The sequence below is a fragment of the Drosophila gunungcola genome (genome assembly GCF_025200985.1).
Source record: "Drosophila gunungcola strain Sukarami chromosome 2L unlocalized genomic scaffold, Dgunungcola_SK_2 000008F, whole genome shotgun sequence".
Taxonomy (NCBI): Eukaryota; Metazoa; Arthropoda; class Insecta; order Diptera; family Drosophilidae; genus Drosophila; species Drosophila gunungcola.
Window position 1 is genome coordinate 1,615,359 of NW_026453163.1, and position 21,280 is coordinate 1,636,638.

The following is a 21,280-nucleotide window of genomic DNA, read 5'->3' on the forward strand; positions in this document are numbered from 1 at the left end:
AATGGATTTAAACCTTAAAAGTTGTTTTGAAAAAATTAAGTGAAGTGCAAACAAGTATAACAGTAAATTAGTGTTTTTTTTATTTGGCCATATTTTTTCATGATTTGTATTCGTAAGCAAGCCAACAGTGTTGGGCCAAATAGGTAAAAATCAGCATTCGTTGGGCTAAAAGCAATCTTCCAATCCAGTATAAGTTACCGTTTTTACCAACTAAAATTCAAGAAAGTTTTTTATGTGGATTAAAAGTTATTAACAAACACTTTTACTCCTTTCAAACATAATACAGGTGATCAAAAAAAAAAACAACGCATATAGGTAACTATGATAAATAATGCTTTTTAAGCTTAGTTTCCCACTACAGCAATATACCATCAGCTCTGGTACTTGCGGTTTATTTAATTAAACAAAAAAACCTTTTGGCGATGTAAAATTACCGTGACGATCGCAGCTTCATCTGCAAAAACTTATGATACAAGATTTTGTGACGATTATTATTTATTTTCCGAAAAAATACTTTATTTTTGTTCATTTAGTTTTCTGCTTTAAAATTGTCAAGTAACAAGGTTGATTTAATTGTGCAGCATAGTGCCAATTACAAAACTAATTTTAAAAAAATTAACATTTTTTGGTAAAATAAGTAATAATTGCTAGAATGTGAACACAAAACCTAATTTTGTCTATAATTCCGTAATTATGTTACACTTGTGGAAATTATGCAAGGAAAACGGAAATAGGCCTTTAAAGTAGCTTTTTAGCCCTTTTCCCGAGGCTTTTCACTAGCCGGGTTTCCAAAAAATTTTAGAACTAAAGTTTTTCAGTAAAATTGGTTTCAGGCAGAGCTTTTTTCTTTAAGGTCTATGCCCGAACATAACCGAAAAAATTTTTCTCGTTTATTATTTTTCGATTGTTCCTATGGGAGCTATATGCTATAGTCGTCCGATCCGGTTCGGCCGACTTATATACCACCTGCAATAAAAAGACAACTTTTGGAAAAGATTCATGCAAAATAGCTTTAAAACTGAGAGACTAGATTGCGTAGAAACGAACGGACATTCGGACGGACATGGCTAGATCGACTCTCCTAGTGATGCTGATCAAGAATATATATACTTTATAGTGTCGGAAATGTCTCCTTCACTGCGTTGCAAATTTCTGACTGAAATTATAATACCCTCTGCAAGGCTATTAAAATAGTTTGGATATATACTATACTATTTTTTTTTGAGTGAGGCGACTATGCTTCATGTCGTTAACTATGTGTAAAATATAAGGATTAAGAAGTAAAGAGTATTCAACAGATAAAAGGTATGAACATTCAAATAAAATAGTGAATTTTTTGGCAGTAAATATATATCTGGCCAGCTTCTGCTGATCAGGGATATAAATGTTGCTTACAGCCACATTTTGGCATGCACCTTAAATAATTAGGATCCTAAAGTGAGACTTATTATTGGATATTAAAAAATGGTCAACTGTTACTTGCTAGCTCTGGTTTCTGGCCTCTAAAACATAGATTTGATAAGCACCATGCATCGGTTCTATTGTTGCTAAAATATTTAAGTAATAGATACTAGACCTCTGCATAGGTATACCGAAGAGCCATTTGACTCAGCCGAACAGTTCGAATAAATCAGCTCAAAACAATAACAAACAAAAACAAATAGCTCACTTCCCAGCTTTTAACGATGAGCTGTTCGATTGGATCGAAATTAAGAGCTCATTGTTATGGCTCGCGTAGCTCAAGATGAGCTTCGATCGGAGCTGTAAAATTCCTAGTTTAAAAAGCAGCCTGATCAAAAAAATTGGGGATAAATATTTAATATTATAATTTTTAACTTCGACTATAGTGCTCGACATTATCTTCTTTAACATAATATTGACTCAATTGACGTTCGGAGACAACTTGGCAATATATTTTAAGTCAATAATTGATTAAAATCGATATAAATCAGCCCCAATAAAACATTTAGAAAATCAATAATTTAAATATACTTAAGTGCTTTAATAACATTAATAGTTGACTTAATTTAAATAAACTGTAGAATGGTTCGCATTTCTTTTGTATTCAACTATATAAAGTCTTAGCTTATAAAATAGTCAGCCATCGTATGATCTGGATAAGAGAAATAACAATAAGGAACATTTAAAGATGAGGGGCGGTGGCACTACTATTATTTTGACCCCAGCTGTAAATCGGAACGGACGAGAGTGGGTGACATTATCATGTAGGTTCCAAAGGAAAAATCGAAAAAAAAAATCGAATAAATGTTTAATTTTGCTTAATTTAGTCTCTTCTATAGACATTTATAATTTCATTGAATAGTATGAGATTTTGAAGAAGCAAGTAAGTGAAATCTGATTTGATTTTTATTTTTTGTTATTTTTATTTTTATTTATGCATCCCCCATACCATCCCCTACTCTTTAAAACCATATTTTTAAAATTTGCCACTATTTTATAGGGTTTACCTTTAGTTTCTCCCTCAGTCCGCTTTGTGAGTTTGCATGTGCTTCTGGTACTCCTTGAAACTGTTGCTCTTGAAGATATCGATGGCTGTTTGATCGGAGCACTTTCCGCACTCGTAGATGAACTTGCCGGGATGCTTGCCCGTCTTGATGATGTGCTTGCGCAGGTTGTCGATGGTGCTGCACTGGAAATCGCAGTGGGGGCACTGATGGGGCTTCTGGCCCGAGTGCCGCAGCGAGTGCCGGCGAAGATGGCCCTTGATGCGGGCCCTGAACTCGCACTGGTCGCAGGAGAACCACTCCGCGCCACTCTCCTCCCCAGGATGTGCCGACTTCATGTGCCTGCGGAGGAACAAGGAGGAAGCTTGAGCGAAGCCATATATAAAATCTCAACGCTTGATTAGGCGGTAAATTCCAGTGGCGGCTTGTCCCGCCACCGCAGTCAGAACTAATTGCTAATTTCGCATTCGAATCGCACGCTCGAAATCAAAATACGAGTAAGTTGGCAATTGCCAATTGCCTTTCGGCCAGCGGGAGAAGCAGCACCAGGAGAAGGAGAAAAGGCAGGCTCAGCCAATCCGGGCTTGGCTTAGATGGCGATCAGTTTTTGGGTACGGAGCGGGATACCAATATTGGGTAATCGAACCGTCTGGTTTGCACGACTAACTAGTGAGCTACTTCTGAGAGGAAATTTAAAGGTCCAGGACTGTTAATTAAGGTTAGTATGCTGTGTACTACTTTTTACTACTTTTTTTATTAAGCAAATTTGAAAGTTATATTAAAATTTGAAATAGTGCGAAATATTACATTAAACATTTCAATATTACCTTTTCTATTGCAAACAAACATTTTAAATAAGTCATAAAAACAGAGTGAAGGAGACATTTCCGACCATATACAAAATATATATTCTTGATCAGCAAAAAAATGTTTACTAATAAACCTTGAATTCATCAGCACTAACGTAGGATATTTTAAATAATTAAAATAGAATTTATTTCGCTAACATTTTTTACAAGATCCCCAGAGTGAATCCGGGTTACGTACTTAATTTAACTATCAACATTTTTTTAAAGACATTACTCGAAAACGGCTAAGCCGATTTTTTGTGTAGAAATTGTATTTTATTTAAGGGGTTATATAAAGTTAGAACTTTAAAAATATAGATTTTTTTTCATGAACATATATTTAAGAATAAACCCAGAAAATTTCATATCGTTCTGGTGAAAATAAGTAATACGTTAATAGGCGGTTCAGAGTGCTTGAAAGTACAAGTAAATACGGGTTTTTCTCAAAATGGTGTTTTCAAAGTCGGTGACCAACATTTCTAGAAAACGGCTAATACGATTTGTCTCAAAATTTAACACGAGCTTCTTAAATAATTTTTTTTTAGGAATTAATTGAACATTTTTTCTTACCGATAAATACTTTTTTCATAAACAATTTAGAACTGAAATGTTACTCAAAAATCAAATTTATTGTCAAAAAATTTTCTTTTGCTTATTCCTTCGGTAAATTACTAGATTTAACATTACCTTCAAAGGATTCAGTTCAGAGAATAAGTGGTCACCGAAAAACTTTCTTTTTAGAAGGAGCTGCAGGAGATCAAATTTTTAGATTAATAAATTTCAAAGTTTTCTCAAAAATTATTCTGAAATATTAAATTTGTTCGGCCTTTTAACTGTATATAACCCCTCAGGCAAGAGAGAGGTGTATAAAACTTGCGATTTTCATTAAAATTTATTTTTTTATTTATAAAATGTGGGTGATTTGTCTGCAATGAAATGAATCTCCTCAAAAACCGATATGCAACACCAGGAAGGGAGAGGTCACCTCACTCACACGATTTCAGTTACGCGCCTTCAATTATGCCCAATGCTCTTGGAGCTGTTCCCCCAAAAGTCTACTCAAGGAGTCCCTCGCCTCTGTGTGTGTATGTTGTCCACTCCACTTATCAGCTACTGTCCAAACCGAAGACTCACAATTAATTGCCAATGTTTTTTTGTGGGCTCGGGCCGCCGGAATCGGAATCTGTGTGAAATCTCAAGCTTCGACTGAATAAACTGAAGTCTGAAGCCCAAAAGCCCGAAAGCCCGAAAGCGAAACAGACGGACGCGGCTCATGCGCGACTCGGTAGGCTTAATTAGCGGCAAGTAATGGAGCTTCAAGATCGTTCCGCCAGTTGTAGGAGGCTTTCCACCCCCATTCCGCCCCGCCCCTCTATATCTCTGTGTGTCGAATGCCGACAAACTCGCGAATCGCGGTTCGCAAATCGAGCCCGCGTCTGCCAACCGAACGCCTTTTTGGCTGCGCTTTGAAATTCCTGGATCAGCAGCGTTGCCTTTTGATAGCTAATTGAAGATCTCGGATGTGAGTTAAGCGCGTCACAACAGTTCTCTGTCTCAGAGCCTGGATTTCTGGGCAAGATTTATGCATGCCCTGATTTTCGGCTGAGGTCAACTGCGTATTTTTAATGAGGCGATGGCTTTTGTTTTCCATTTCGTTCGTTGTGTGAGTTCATTTATTTTAGATAAGTGTTGCATTGAGGAGATCTAGAAAATTAGCGAGGATTTTCATTTAAGGTACACAATTATTTAGTTTTCTGTAAAATATTAAAATTTGGGTAGTTTCGTGAGTTTTCAGAGTTTCGTGAAGACATAATATATACAACTTAATTCACCAATTATTGTAATCGAGATCCAATCTTTTGCATTTATGGCCACGTTCACCAGAACAACATAATCAAGGCGTAAAATCATATTTTTGTCCCAAACTAACACACCTCACCATCATTCAAAGTAGTTTCCTTAGATATAAGAGAGCCTGAATTTACCCTTTCAGATACGCAATATCATTCTGTGTCATTTGTTATATTTTGTAGAATTTATTTTTGAATTCTTTAAAGATGACACAATCTTACACCTAATTTTAATAATTGCAAGCCTGCTATTTTGATTCTCCATTTCTGTTTTCTCTTTTATATAAAAAAAAATTATGAAACATTCATTAAAAAACTTTTCATTTATTGAAAGGGGAGTAGAAAACATTTATTTCTTTGAAAAACTTTGCGCAAAGTTTAGAAACTAGAATTCTTTTATTGAATTTATCAATGTTTAATTTCTTGCTCTTTGATTTTGTTTAATTTTTAATTTTTTTAAGTTACACTCTATAAATAACCTTACTCCTCCCAAGAAAACAAAAGACCCAGAGCCAAAGGTTAAGGTGATCTGGGGTATACACCATTGTCCATCCCACTTCTCCGACATTCAAATCAGCAACTCACAATCCAACCAACCAACGGCGGAGTACAAAAGAAGCCAAATGTCGTCCCCATCAAAGCGATCGAGAAATCGACGACGACGACGACGGTCCTCCATGTCCACGTCCACTTCCAGGTTCACGTCCACTGCCACTTACAACCAGGTCCGCAACTCTTTTTCGTTTTGTTTCCCTTTTCTCCTTTCGCGGTGATCTCTTGGGGCGGACAGCTGCACAGTGGCTGGCCAACAGTGGCACTACCATATTGCCGGCAATTTGGCCCTGAACTGATCGTCGGGATCCCCGGAGACGGGGCAGGCGGTGCAGGGAATCGGAGGGGAGCCGTAGAAATATTACAAGAATTCAATGCGCATATCAAAGGCGATCGATAAGTCACGATTTTGTGGGGATCGAGCGGCGACTCTGGCGACTGTCCTCCTCCAACTTAACCCCACATCCCCCGTTGCCCGGCCGCAGTGGTTCCCCGCTTCTTGTTGTTTTCATCAATTTATGCAATTGCCGTTCAAAGTCTGCAATTATGGATGACATTTTTGCTCTTGTTGCCTTTTTTTATCCTCCATTTCTTTTTTTCTTGCAAGAAATTCAAATTCGTGGAGAAAATGTCGCTCGTTTATTTTGTTACCTGCAATTGTCTTGTCCCCGTCTTTTTCCGTTTGTTTTCTTTCTTTGTAAGTCCTGATTAGCATTTTCTAGATTAGTAATAGACCGAAAAAATTGTCAGGCACCTGAGAGATCTCGCTGTTGTCGAATGCGTTTAATATGGATATTTCAGGCGGAACAATAAAACGTTAAGTAACTTGTTTCCAGGATAAAACATCAACTATGTAAACTAGTTAAAGTTTCAAAAAATTTGACAAAAATTCAAATTCAGAGGTTTTATAAATAATTATTAGCGTACCAACTCTTAGTTTTTAAAAACAGTGATAGAGGTTGAAGTAAAATGTATATATGGAGACTATTATATAAAATAATCGAACGTTTTTAAGTGGACTAAAATTTGATTTATGTATTATATATATGCAGTTAACCTAGTTGTTAGCTTAGCGTTTGAAAGGTTAAAAATCTTGAAAAATATATTTTTTTGTTGGGTGCAAAGATGGTTGTCGACTTTTCTATTTAATTTCAGATCTTTCCAATTAAATATTCTATAAAAAAAAATCCTCAAATTTTCATAAATTTAAATTAGAGTTTTTGAAAACGTAAAAAAATGACTATAACAATAAGTTCATTGCTTTTTCATTTGTTTTTCCGATTGTTTCTTCACCAGCTATATGATGTAGACCTGATCCGACTTCAATACTAGCTGCATAGAAAAAAAGGATTTCGTTTCATCCAGATTACATTAAAACTGACAGGCTAGTTTGCGTAGAAACGGACGTGTAATTGGACATGGTTTTATCAACTGGTCCTGTAATGCTAATCAAAAATAAATTAATGGGTCGAAGATGTCTCCTTCACTGCGTTGTAAACTGTTGACTTAAATTATAATACCCTCTACATGGGTATAAAATGCAGGTAAAACTGTTGTTCCTTGTAACACAATTTTTGTTTAATATCTTAAAAAACGTAAAAAAGGGTGTATGCGGTTTTTGGATATTTAAACCGAAACAAAAAATATTTGTATGGCAAATAAAATTTGCAGTCTACGTTTTAAAACTATTTAAAATTTATGTTTCTTTTAAAGCACAGCTTTTGTTATTGACTTACCTTTTCAGGTGCAGCTCACTCTTTCCCACATAGTTGCAGCTGTCCCGCTTACACTTGTGGGTGCCCTGGGCATGGGATACCAGGTGAGTTTTGAGACTTTCCGGGGTCAGACCTGCATATGAACAGTCCGCAAAATGGCAGTGATAACGTCGCTCCAGTGACTTCGTGTGACTGAGCTCGTGCAGCTTTAGGGAGTACCTGGAAAAGTTTGAAGGAAAAAATGAAACTAAAGCATCTCGGTATAGACCAGGGTCCAAAGTCTGTCACACTTTCAGATTCTCCCCTCGCCTTTTTGTTTGAATTGGGAAATTTTTTAATTACATTAAATCAACGCAAAAGTAATTCGCACCAAAGTCACGTTTCATGGACGGCAAGGAGACGAGGCACGTTCACGTTCACATCCAAATCCAAATCCTAAATTCAAGCAGACCAGTTCCAGGCCATGTCCACGTTTGTCCAGCCGCAGCTCAGTCAAAGCGGCCCGCAAAATGCAAATGCAAATTCTCGTAAGCAAAACTTTTCTGTACATCAATTACGGATGCTAATTAATCAAAACAGCTGAGAGTTGCCTTCGCTTTTAGGCTATTTCCATAAGTTCTTGGTAATGGAGCCACGTTGGGGTTTAAATGTGCCAGAAAAGAATTAGTTGTCAATTGAAGTGCCTTTGATTTAGTCGGTAAATTTTATTTGGAGGCTCGTTGATTTCTTCAACCATACTGTTTGATTTAAAACAAGAAAGGAAGCAAGCTTCGGCAAGCCGAAATTCATATACCCATGCAGCTTATGAAAAAATTAAATATTCTTGAAACCATTTAAATTATGATTAACTTGCGAATATGTTTAAAAACATTGAAGTTATTGATTTGCAGCTTAATTATATGACAGCTATATGATATCGTTTTCCGATTTTAATAAAATTTAAACCGTAATTCTGAAATATTTAACCATTACTATATGTCGAAGAACTAAAAAAAATTAAGAAACATCAAAGTTATGTTTTTTTTTATTTATTTTTCCGATTGTTCCTATGGGAACTATATGCTATAGTCGTTCGATCCGGCTTATGTACTACCTGCAATAGAAAGACAACTTTTGGGAAAGTTTCATGCATATAGCTTTAAAACTGAGAGACTAGACGGACAGACGGACATGGCTAGATCGACTCTCCTAGTGATGCTGATCAAGAATATATATACTTTACAGGGTCGAAGACGGTGCAAACTTCTGACTAAAACTATAATACCTTCTGCAGAGTATAAGAAGTTAAAGCCCTTTAAAATGCGTTTATTAAAAATACAATTTAAAACCACTATTGCTTATGATATGTACATTTTTCCGAAGATAATTGCTTTTTAAAGACCGAAGTTCTCTTGTTATTTTATCCTAAAGGAATAATCATATCTGAGATAATATGTTCACAAAGATTTCTTCTATATTAAACTAGTTAGTTATCAAAAATGAACGCTATAATTAAGTGCCCCGTCTGTTAGATACGCTTTACTCAGCTCAATTTTAAAGAAAAATAATCGGGTCGAAAATCTACAGTTAGATAAATTCTAAAAGATTTGGAAGATTTTTGTATGAGTCGATAGTTATTGACCGAATACACATAAAAAGCCTTATAATTGACCTCTGTTATATCTCAGACTGACAAGACAAACTTTCCCGATTTCTGAGCGTTAGAGTGCCCGAGGCTACATTTTAAACTAACTTAACTAAAATTTTGGAAGTTAAATCCGAAATCCTTAAATTTATTAGTTTCCGAGATCTCATTTTCAAGTGTATCATTTCTGACCGCTTCAGCCAGATATTAAAACTTTTTGCCTAAACAGGCAGTTTCTATAGCGGCACGCTGCGAACATTTAAAAAGTGTATTTATTTAGTCAAATGTCTCTTCTTTTTCTGTAACACAATTTGATATCAGAAACATTCTTTAACCCGGAATGTACAATGTCACTGGAAATTGTATTTCCTGAATATGTCGTATCCACTGATAAAAAGAGACAGAAAAACTAAATCAATTTGAAAGAGTGACTCGGCATTCGATAAAAAACGATCAAATTTGTATTTTTTAATAATATAATTTACATTAAATTGGTTAATCTGAGAAATTATTTTATTTATTTTAAAATATTTGAATGTAACATTGTTTTTCGAAAATATAAACATACTTAAAATAAACTAAAAACATTATATTGTAAGTATTAACTTATTTAATTGGTTTATTCAATAGGAAAATTGTAGGTTTCATTTATTTTAAGGTCAAACTAAATTTTTCCATACTTAAAAATAAAAACGAAAGTGTAACACACTTTGATTTAAACACAACATCCCTCGGGGCTAAATCAGTACCGAAAATATTTAATCCAAAGTGAAAATATGTGGATTTTCCATGATTTTTCCCTGGGTGTGTGATTAAACTTATTTGAAAGACCATAAAATTGGTGTTCGATTAAAACGAGTTCAAATTTCGTGTTCGTACCGTCCAAGTACTGTGTTTTGTTACATGCTCTGCGTTCAGAAGAACTTTTTGTATTTCTTAAAACTTAACCATCTTTTGTATATCCATTAGCATTTTGCTACGATTATTTGGAATTCAGGGAAAACAAGATTCATCTTAATAATGCGCGACATTAAAAAAGTTTCAATCTTTAATCTAAATTCCTGTTCCGAGACAAACACCGAACAACGGATTTAGAGTGGGGGTGGTATTAAGGGCTTTGGGGCGTGGCCAGTCGGGTGAATGGGGGTAAGACAACATTGTCATGCATTTCTAATGATGCCATCGCGATGCCGGCAAGTGGACGGAGAGCGAGGACGAGGGATTAACAGAAGGAGGCGTCGTTGATATGTGAAATGTCACTTTGTATGGAGTTTGAATAGCAACGACAATGACAACGACAGCGACAGCGACAAAACAGGATGACGAGAAGGGAAAAGCTGGGAAAACTGAGGCGGAAATGGGGGAGGGATAAATGGAGAGGGTGGTTGGGAGGCAGCTACTCCTTGAAGGCATTGCAGGACTTGACAAAAGGATGCCATTTTACCTGCAGGAGTTTGCCGTAAATTGTTCTTGTTTCTGTTGCTCCTGCTGCCCAGGATAATGGGAGCAACAACAACGGAATCGGGACAACAGGAACACCAACATAATGCTGAAAGAAAGCAAAGCGAATTAGATGCAACAACAGCCACAACAAAAATACAGTGAACAACAAAATTATCTCTCGCTTGGTTCGTTTTCACAGCTTCCAGTTGTATTTTCACCTCCAACATTAACTTTTATTTCCTCAAATGCATTTCCCAGACTTCGTCTTCTCCGGTAAGTTCTTGAGTTCCCCCAGCTATAACCGTCTGTCTTGCTAATAAGTTTGTCTCTTCTCCCGGGAAAAAGTAAATATGTTCATGGGCCCAGACCAGGCAACATTACTTCCTAAATTGAATTCCAGCTGTGCTGGCTAATTTGATCCAGGTTATAGTCCACGAAAATTTATTTATTTTTAACATACATATGGTATGCATGGTATTTAAAATTTCAGAAATTCTGTAAATAACCAGGTTGCTAGCATGTTATCATAAAAAACAAAGTATCTTTCCCGAAACATATTTCAACTAAAACAAAATTAAAATTTTAAAATTTAATTTAAAAGTATATCTTGTCATGAGGCATCAATTTTTATACTCTTGCGGAGCGTAATATAATTTTGGTCATAACTTTGTAACGCTGTTAAGGAGGCTTTGCCCAGCCTATAGAGTATATGCATATGCATATGCATATACCTAAAAAATCAAACAGTTCGATAAAGTATTGTCCAATCTAGTAATAAATCGAAGGAATAGGCAAAACAAATTATTTACAGAAACGTGGTTTTTCAAAAAAAAAAATGGACTTTTTAGAAAAATTTCTGTCTTATATTAATTACTAAAAAATACATTTGAGAAGCTCGTGTTACAATTTGAGACTAATTGGTTTAGCCGTTTTTGAGTAATTTTGGTCACAGACTTTGAAAACCCTATTTTGAGAATAACTCGTTTAAAGTTTTTACCTGGTCTTTCAAGCATTTTGTGTAACTTTGAAAATATTCCCCGGAACGATATAAAATTTTCTGTGCGCATTCTTAAATATATTTACGTTAGGAACATAAAATTAAAAAAATTTGATTTTTGGAAATTCCCAACTGTATTGATTTTTTCAGGTTTTAATAAAAATGCTGTATTATTTTACTAGCTGATTTTGCTAATCCTAGGCAAGAAAGTTAAATATTGTGTATTACAGAAAACTAAGATATATAAAATTATAAAATAATATAATAATTTGTAATACTTTCGTCCTCTAGAATAATTCCTACATTAAATCCCAGAAGTTAACCAATACGGGTATTAAGCACACATCGTAGCTTAATTTCCGAAAGCTATTGAAATGTGAAACGCGTACAGAATTCTCAAGAAACCTTTCAGAGCGGGGATGTTGAGATAGGATGGCATATCCTGGCGTCTCCTGGCATCAGCTTCGTTGCCGATTAGTTGACGAAAACGCCTTGCGATGAAAACTTTGCCCTTTTCAACGCTGTGGGATTGGAAAGGGTTGAACTGTCATCAACACCCCCTGCGAGAGGAGAAGCAGAGTGCGGAGTGCAGCAGCTGCAGGCCAGGACGAAGCCGAAGCTGTTGGCTCTGTCCTGGTGTTGTGTCAACTTTTGCACGCCATCCATTAGAGGGATGCGCGTACCCTCAACGGATGCTCCTCCCCTCTTTTGCCACCCAAAACGCTGAGCAAACATGTCGCGGCTGTGGCAGGTGCAAAATGTATCCTGCTGCTCATTGTCAGCTGCACGAGGATGCAGGTTGCAAGTGGGGTGGCGGATGGTGACGGTGGGCGGTGGGCGGTGCCGACCCAGCTCCCAAGAATGACTCCTGTCTGTGGCTGTCTTAGACAATCGCATGTGTAGTTTGGAGCAGCTGAATGTTTGCCTTGGTGCGCTCGCATTGTTGTTCCCCAAACTCGCATAAATATTTATGACAGCGTCTTTCTTGTCTTGTCTTGTCTTGTCTTTTGGGCGCAAACTTCTGTGCCGCGGGGCGTTAGTCAAGTCAACCCCCTTGCAGACGGCTTCCGGTGTCAGTCACCAGGATGTGGGCACACACCAGTGCTGCCCATGTGGCCGTTTCCCCCAAAACTAACCCAATTCGAATAAGTTATGAAATATGAGTAGTGGGTTTTGATTAAAAAATGTACAAAATAAACATACGCTTCGTTGGCTATTCAAGAGTCAGCATTTTAAATCTAAATCCCTTTTTCTTGAACAAATGGACATATTTGATCAAGAATATATAATCTGTATCTGGGTCGCAAACTAATCCCTGCTTTATACGATTGCTTCATTCGCTCAAATGCTATCTGGAATGTCACAAATATCTCTTTCAGCCAACTAACCGAAATTAGAAAAAAAATTGTCTTTTTTCAAAACGATTACCATTAATGAGTAAGATAATCATTGTCTGAAATCTGAGCAAATGTACTTCGGGTTACCACAAGTATAAATACAAAATTTGTTTTTTAATTTTCTTTCCATGTCATGGTCAAAATTGTGAAATTACTTTAATTTGTTGTTATTATTTTAAATCATTTGCTTATTAATTTTAAAAGTTATAAGACCCGGTCGCCATTATTGGACTGACAGTTATTGCAAGCACCCATTCATTAATATTAACTAATAAATAATTAATATTATTTATATTTTTTTTTGTTCAATATTTGAGACTGGTTGAATATAAATAAATCTCTTTATATAAATTGGATAAGAGAGGTATATATTTACAATTTGTCAACTAAAATTTTTCGATGGCATCACTGTTTAACTCCCACCCACCGCTACACTTGGTCCACCTCCCATTTCTGTGCTCATGTAATTGGTACGTAAGTCTTGTCTTGACTTGCCTCTTGTCCTGGCCCAATGGAGCTGAGAGTTGTTCCTCCGCCGGCGCGACATTAGCCGGATTTTGATGCCTTGGCCTGTGCTGCATGTGAAATTAGTTGTTGCACCACACCCGCTCTCCGCCCACCTCGCCGACTAGGTGTGGGCGTGGCAACATTTATATACCATGTGTAATTAGGGAAGTGTCAGGGATACCTTCCTTTCTATTCTCTCATTTGGACGATTCCTTGGCGCTTATCTGGCAAAGTTGAGCGAAACAAAAATCGTTGCAGGAAATTACCGTTAAATGGCACCCTTGCACTTGTCTAACAGAACACCCCAACCCCCTTTTAACCCCTTTTAGCGATACGTGTGTGTACTTTCTTGACTTTGTTTGGCTTTGCCGTTGTTATTAATGCATGGTTGGCTCTTAACTAGAAGTTTTTAATGTTCAACTCGGCCCGTCTATTTGGATTAGCTTTATGGCACGGGCGATGGGATTTGAATGCGACATTCACGAATATGAAGGCGGTAGTTTCATGGTACCTGAGTGTCAGTATTTCTGTGAACGTGATCTTGTTTATTCAGTAAATCTTTTATACCCTTGCAGAGGGTATTATAATTTCAGTCAGAAGTTTGCAACGCAGTGAAGGAGACATCTCCGACCCTATAAAGTATATATATTCTTGATCAGCATCACTAGGCGAGTTGATCTAGCCATGTCCGTCTGTCCGTCTGTCCGTCTGTCCGTCTGTCCGTCCGTTTATATGCAAACTAGTCTCTCAGTTTTAAAGCTATCTGCATGAAACTTTCCCAAAAGTTGTCTTTCTATTGCAGGTAGTATATAAGTCGGAACGAGCCGGATCGGACGACTATAGCATATAGCTCCCATAGGAACAATCGGAAAAATAAATGAAAAAAAATTATAACTTTGCTGTTTTTTAATTTTTTTTTTAGTTCTTCGACATTTAGTAATGGTTTAATATTTCAGAATTATGGTTTAAATTTTATCAAAATCGGACGACTATAGTATATAGCTCCCATAGGAACAATCGGAAAAATAAATGAAAAAAATTATAACTTTGCTGTTTTTTAATTTTTTGTTTAGTTCTTCGGCATTTAGTAATGGTTTAATATTTCAGAATATCGGTTTAAATTTCATCAAAATCGGACGACTATATCATATAGCTCCCATAGGAACAATCGGAAAAAAATAAAAAAAACTTATAACTTTGCTGTTTTTATACCCTTGCAGAGGGTATTATAATTTCAGTCAGAAGTTTGCAACGCAGTGAAGGAGACGTTTCCGACCCTATAAAGTATATATATTCTTGATCAGCATCACTAGGAGAGTCGATCTAGCCATGTCCGTCTGTCCGTCTGTCCGTCTGTCCGTCCGTTTATATGCAAACTAGTCTCTCAGTTTTAAAGCTATCTGCATGAAACTTTCCCAAAAGTTGTCTTTCTATTGCAGGTAGTATATAAGTCGGAACGAGCCGGATCGGACGACTATAGCATATAGCTCCCATAGGAACAATCGGAAAAATAAATGAAAAAAAATTATAACTTTGCTGTTTTTTAATTTTTTGTTTAGTTCTTCGAGATATAGTAATGGTTTAATATTTCAGAATTACGGTTTCAATTTCATCAAAATCGGACGACTATAGCATATAGCTCCCATAGGAACAATCGGAAAAATAAATGAAAAAAATTATAACTTTTCTGTTTTTTAATTTTTTGTATATATACATTTTGTATACATATACATATAGCAATGTTTAATTATTTCAGAATTATGGTATAAATTTTATCAAAATCGGACGTCTATAGCATATAGCTCCCATAGAAATAATAAAAATATATAAATAACTATCTAATAATTGAGCTGCAAATAATCATAGTTTCAATGTTTTTTTTTAGCACATACTCAAGTAAATCATAATTTAAATGTTTTCAAAAGTATTTAATTAATGCAATAGCTGCAAGGGTATATGAACTTCGGCTTGCCGAAGTTTGCTTTCCTTCTTGTTAATAGTTAATTTAAATTGGAATATTAGTATTAAATTGACGACACTGTCAGGCTAGGAAAAATCCGTACAAAATTGTTTTATTTTTTTAACGAAAATAAACAACGCCGGATTAACCCAATAACAATACATTGGCAAAAAAAAAACACAAAACTACTATTAATTTAATTGTAAGCCAAATTAAGTAAAGAAGACTTTAAGCTATACAATTGTTTAAGCCATTATTTGTAGGTAAATTGTAAATTCAGAAACGGAAGGCAATTTTACAGCTAAAAACTGTTGGTTACGTAATCATAAACTTTATTAGTTGACAGGAGTATGGAAAACTCAAAACTTCAACCAACATGGAAGCTTCAATTAAATGATGTCTTTATACTTATCACACGTAATTTGCCTCCAAGACCTACAATCTCATGTGAAATTATTTATTCCGATTTGACGCTCATGAGATGCGGGTAGACAACCAGTTCTGCCGAATAACAAACCAAACCGCCGGCTACACAAAAAGCCAGCTCAAAACACTTGCCAATGGCCATCAACAACAAGCCAGAATCCGCAGTGAGATGGGTGATTGGAACTGAGCTATAAGACCGAGGATTCGAACAACACGTTCCAGTGCCAGCCGACCGCAAACCGAACAATGTCCGACTCAATTTCGCAGATTCATAAAAATGAATGAATGCAATGTGGCAGCAGAATCCCTAAATCGTCCGATAGAGCGGGCCGGCGTCATTGGAAATGGAAAATCAAGTTTGTGAAATTGACTCTCAAGTGATGGAACTCGGGGGAGGACAAGGATGGGGGCGTCGAGATCACTGGAGGACGACGGCGACCATTAAAATGAATTGCACTGCACTTTGTGCCATCAACAGAATCAACTGCCGGCAAACGAATGATGCACCATAGGAATGACTTAAAATACAGAATAAAATAAACCGAAAGGAAAAAGGCGAACGGACCAGGCAGGGCAAGAAAAACAACAGCGCTCGCAGACGAAAGGGGGCAGCGGGAAAATGTAGACGGATTGGAAAACCCAGTGGCGAGAGCAAGATGGCGAGAGACAGGAGATGAAACCGAATCCAAATCCGAATCCGACTCGCAGAGGCAGCCAACAGAACATTGCACGCCATTTCAATAAAAGTGAATTGCCCGACGCTGCGATGGCGACGACGTCGTCAGCGGATGCCTCAAACTTCAGCCGGCTCCTCCTGTAGGAGGAGGACTCATCCTAGCTCGTCCTCAGCGCTGGCGAAAGTATCTGCAAAGGATATCAGCAGGCGATGGCCACGTGACACGCAAAAGTAAAAACCGAAAAAGTTGCCCCGTATTTTTACTTAGTTACGCAATATAAACAAATTAACTAATGTGATTTGTACCTACATCTAAAGTGGAATCACTTTATGGTGTTGAACCTCTTTTTGTGTTTTATGAAAACGGCAAAGCTGTCCTATCATAGCCACTTAGTGCAAGTGAATTAAAAACTAGGAAAAACAACAACACTAACAATTTTGTGATTAGCAAACGATTAAACTTATTAATGTTTAAATCAAAGAGAATAAAGAAAAAATAAAAGTTTGTGCTTTTTTTGGGTAACTAAACCCAAAAGACAAAATTTCTATTAGCTCCACTTTTATGTTGACTGTTATTAAGCTTATGACAAACAAAGAAAATAAAGGTTTAATTTTAGTTTGAATCCAACTAGCTTTCTTGAATTAATATGACCAATAAAATTAATCAGTAATTATTAAAGCACAAGAAGGAATGCTTTATACGAGTGCTATACAGGACTATCTTACTTTGTCAAATGGTGGCTCTTGTGATTCTATCGGCACGGCAAATAAAAAAGATGTGGTGCCTTCTGGCGTTAGTTATTGGATTTGATTATTATTTGTGTTGATAGATATTGATGGAATAAATATATTCTTTATAAACATTGAAATTACCGCAGCTTATGCATTACTAGAATACAAAAAACAAAACGACCTAAAAGTATACTTTGCGTCACTGGGTAATTAAATAAAGTCAGTCATGTGGCCTCAATAGCATCCAAATGTCGCAATATTTGCACATCTCTAGCACTTCCATCTCCACGAGATGCCAGCTAAAAGAAGCGACCGTAAAAGTTGAGTTAGCTGGAGTCTGGCATTCCGGAAGCGTGTGTAGCGCTCCGCTGTTGACATGACTGACGATGTCGTCGTCCTCGTCCTCGTCGCCTCCTCTGGCGTCCTGGGACTGGGACTGGGCGCTCTGAAAGTTTGTCTGAGCTCGAATAGTGGTACTCCACTCTCCGGCAGCTTTGCTGGCCACTTGGTCTCGTTAGTCGTAAAAGCAAAGTATCTACATCAAGCGGGCACAACAATAACTTCAAATGAGCATTTTAATAAATTTTTCAAATAATCACTTGAAAAGTGGAAAATTCTCTCCTCCAGCGACGAGTCTCAGTCCCCGTTTCCATCTCGGTCCCGATTGCAATTCAACTTAATGTTTGCTTAAGGAATTAGTTGGCAGAGGCGAACGCGAAGTGGAAAAAACTTTCCAAGTTATGAGTAGTTATGAGGAGCAACGGAATTGGACGATGCGATTTAGATCTGCCAGTGCTAATGGGTTTCTTTGAGATAATATGACTGTAGCGGAAAATATTTGAGCTAGTGGGGATATTGGTTTGAATAATCTGTGTATTTAAACGTATGCCTAGAACCGGAAACATACAAGTATAGTTTAATTCTGTATCAGAACTAAACTAATTGCTAAGATGTCTATGTTTTTCACAAGATTCAAAGAGATGGAGTCTCCCGAATTGACAGTACTACTCCCGGAGATTATTGAGTACTCATTGAACCCAAATATAGTTATTCAAAGAATTAGTTAAAGAAACCATTCTAATAATGTTTTTTTTGGTCCCCAATGGGAAGAGTACGGAATTAGAACCGAGTACAAGAACGCTGTTGTCTTTTCTGCTTGCGTCTTTGTTTATCCGCAAACATATTTATTTTCGGGAACGGGAAAATTGCAGTTTTCGGTGGAAAAGCCGCAGGCTTGATTTGCGAGTGCATTGCATATTTTGTCCTCGCGTTTTTTGCCGGAATGCCCAGCACTTAATGAGTTATATTTTGTTGTATTCTTTCGGTTACTTATTTTCACATACTGCAGCTTGGAATTTTTAATTAATGCAACACACACGAGTTTGCATGGATTTCATTTGCAGAAATTCCCTAACCGCTCTTTTTTGGCCTTCTTGTTGTTTATTTGAGACTTTTATAATGGCAAACTATTTGGGCGATTTTTGGGGACTACAATATTTCCATTGCAGCCAGTCGAAAGCCTGAGGCCATTCCAAGTTTCTAATTAGCGGTCTTTGTACAGATTCCCAAATGCAAGGGTTGGCTAACAAATTGGCGGAGTGTTTTAATACTTGAAAGTACTGCGATTTAATTGAAAATTTAGGTTTTATTACTTACTTTTTCGCCAGAATTTTTCCACAGGTTCCACACTGGTACTTGGGTTTGGATTGATCGGCAGCTCTTTTCGTTGCGGGCTTATCCTTGTCCTGATCCTCCTTTTTGGCATGCATGTTGGCAATGTGGTTCTTAAGGTTGTGGCTTCTGGCAAACTTCTGCAGGCACTCTGTGCACTCAAATATTTTTTCATCTGTGTGGTTTCTCAGATGAGCTCTGAGGGAGTGCTTCTTAAAATTCTTGGGGCACAGGGGGCACTGAAGCAGCTCGTTCCTACCAATGGTTCCAGATCGTGAGTGAAAAATGCGGTGATAGACCAGATCGGACTCATACTGAGATTGGAAGCTACACTGGTCACAAGAAAAGATGGGTTTCCTTTGGGCCAAAGAGGGATTGGCGGATGATGAGGTGCTGGCCAGCGGCTGACAGCTGCGGGTGTGCCTGCCGAGTGCCTGAGCAGACTGAAAGCTTGTTCCACAGCTCAAACACAAATGGTTGTCTGCCGGATGAACTTCAGCTCGATGTTGGGCCAAACTCTGAGGTGAGTCAAACACTTGCCGGCAGTTCGAACATTTTGCTTTGTTAAGTGTACTCCTTTTTGCGGGAGGGTTAAGTGGTGGCTCCTGCAGGACTTCCCTTAGCATATGTTCTATTTCTTTTTCCGGCTGTGAGACTGACACTTTGGGCCTGGCCTTCAGCTTGTGTTGCATCAAGCTTCGGTGCCGTCGCGCATCCAAGGGTGTATCGAATTCCAGTCGACAGATGGCACAGTAGTACCTCGCCAAGAGGTGTTTGTGCTTTTCATGACGCTGGAGAGCCAGGCGGGATTTCTGTGGAGCCCCGCACAAGCCACACCGAAACCTACTCTGATATTCATCGGCTGCGGTGCCTGTAGGGGGAAGTCCGGGGTGTTCCGAGCTGAAGTGCCGACGAAGTTGAAAGTTGTACAAAAAGCCCGTTCCGCAACTGGAGCACTGGAGGCGTCTTCTTTGGGCTATGCATATGGGAACTGATCTGTTGAGGGCCATTTGCACTTCCTTATGAGAGGGATGCAACAAATGAAGCCACATGGAATCATTGGTGGTGCACTCAAACTGACAAAAGCCACACCAGAATGTTCCGCCCAGTTTTTGCGTGAGTTTCAAGTGATCCTCTGATTGCCAGTGGTGGAGAAAGGTCTCCTCAGAGTTGGCGTAGAATCTGCAGGGCAGGCATTGGAAAGGAGATTGCCTCACTATGCTGCCCATGTGGTTGAGTATGTCCTGCAGGCAAGTCTTCCTCCTCAGCCGACTCTGCTGCTGCAGTCTTCTGTAGTGGTAATGGGAGATCAAATGCTTGCCCATCAAATGCCTGGCCATCGTGTGACGGCAGAGATCGCATCGCAGGAGATTGGCCCTTCTGTGTCGTTTTGGTGGCTTCGGTTCTTGCTTGTCCTTGTTAGCTTCCACTGCGAAATCCTTGCCCAGGGTCAGTTCCCTGCCCAGAGTAGCCTGCTCTAGTTGGCACTCTGCGTCGGCTCTTTTAACGTGGTAGCCACTCCGCAAATGCTGCTCGTAGTTCGTGCGGCTTTTCAGCCTTCTACAGCAGATGTTGCACCAAAAGCTCGCAGTCGGCTGCTCCAGCCTGGTGAGATCTATATTTTCGCGATACTCCAATTGTTTGCTGCCTGGCACCCATTTGCCCTTCGTATGATCTGCTGGAGGGTGGGCGTATGTCTCTTCGGGTGGCTCATCCCAGCTGGGCGAGATGCGTTCTATGTGTGGATGTCGCAGTTGCGGACGGTGTTCCGGCTTCCACTTACCACCTGTGTGGGTGGCGGGCACAGTGGGGGGTGAATGACGCCTCACTTCATACTCCTCTTCATCGTCATCCGCATCAAAATCATCGTGTTCCTCGTCATCCTCCTCTTCTTCACTGGCTTCTGGAGAATCATGATCAAAGTTGAGGGGCTTGAACACCGCCTCATCATGCTCCCTGACAGCTTTCAGTAAGGGGTCTCCACTGGGCGCTGGCCAGGACTCATCTTTGCTCCTCTCCTGACGAGCCACCGATCCTGTTTTTCCGCCCGTGGAGACGCTCTGCAGTTGTAGCGAGGAGAAAAACAGATCAGCTCCAAGTTCGTATGGCAGGTCATAGACTTCCGCCAGCGATTTAGAGGTTTTCCCCCCATGACTAGCTGCAGTCTTACGGAGATAGCTACTTGGAGCCTCCGGTTCCGTGAAGTGGAAGCCATCGTAGGTGTGACTCAAGTTACTGGTCGGAGATACTTGAGTGGGGTTGGATGTTGTTGCTGGTCCATCTGTTGTTGGCGTCACAATTTGCTTCTCTGGCATCAGGCAGTTCCTTTTCCGGTGCTCAATGTATTTCGTGAGCCCAAGAATGGTGGCATTGCACTTGATACACAGATGTGTATCCTCAAGATCGTCCGTGTTCAT

At 38.5% G+C, this 21,280-nt stretch overlaps 1 protein-coding gene across 1 annotated transcript; it reads right to left on the reverse strand.

Annotated features, from left to right (window-relative positions):
* Positions 1-81: 81 nt before the first annotated feature.
* LOC128253363 (zinc finger protein 91) lies at positions 82-21,280 on the reverse strand. The gene is made up of 4 exons (XM_052981707.1): positions 18,849-21,280; positions 7,452-7,649; positions 2,469-2,807; positions 82-210 (listed from the first exon to the last, which is right to left on the reverse strand). Exons 1-3 carry the CDS (start codon positions 21,278-21,280, stop codon positions 2,483-2,485), a joined length of 2,955 nt encoding a protein of 984 aa, XP_052837667.1. The 3' UTR covers positions 82-210; positions 2,469-2,482.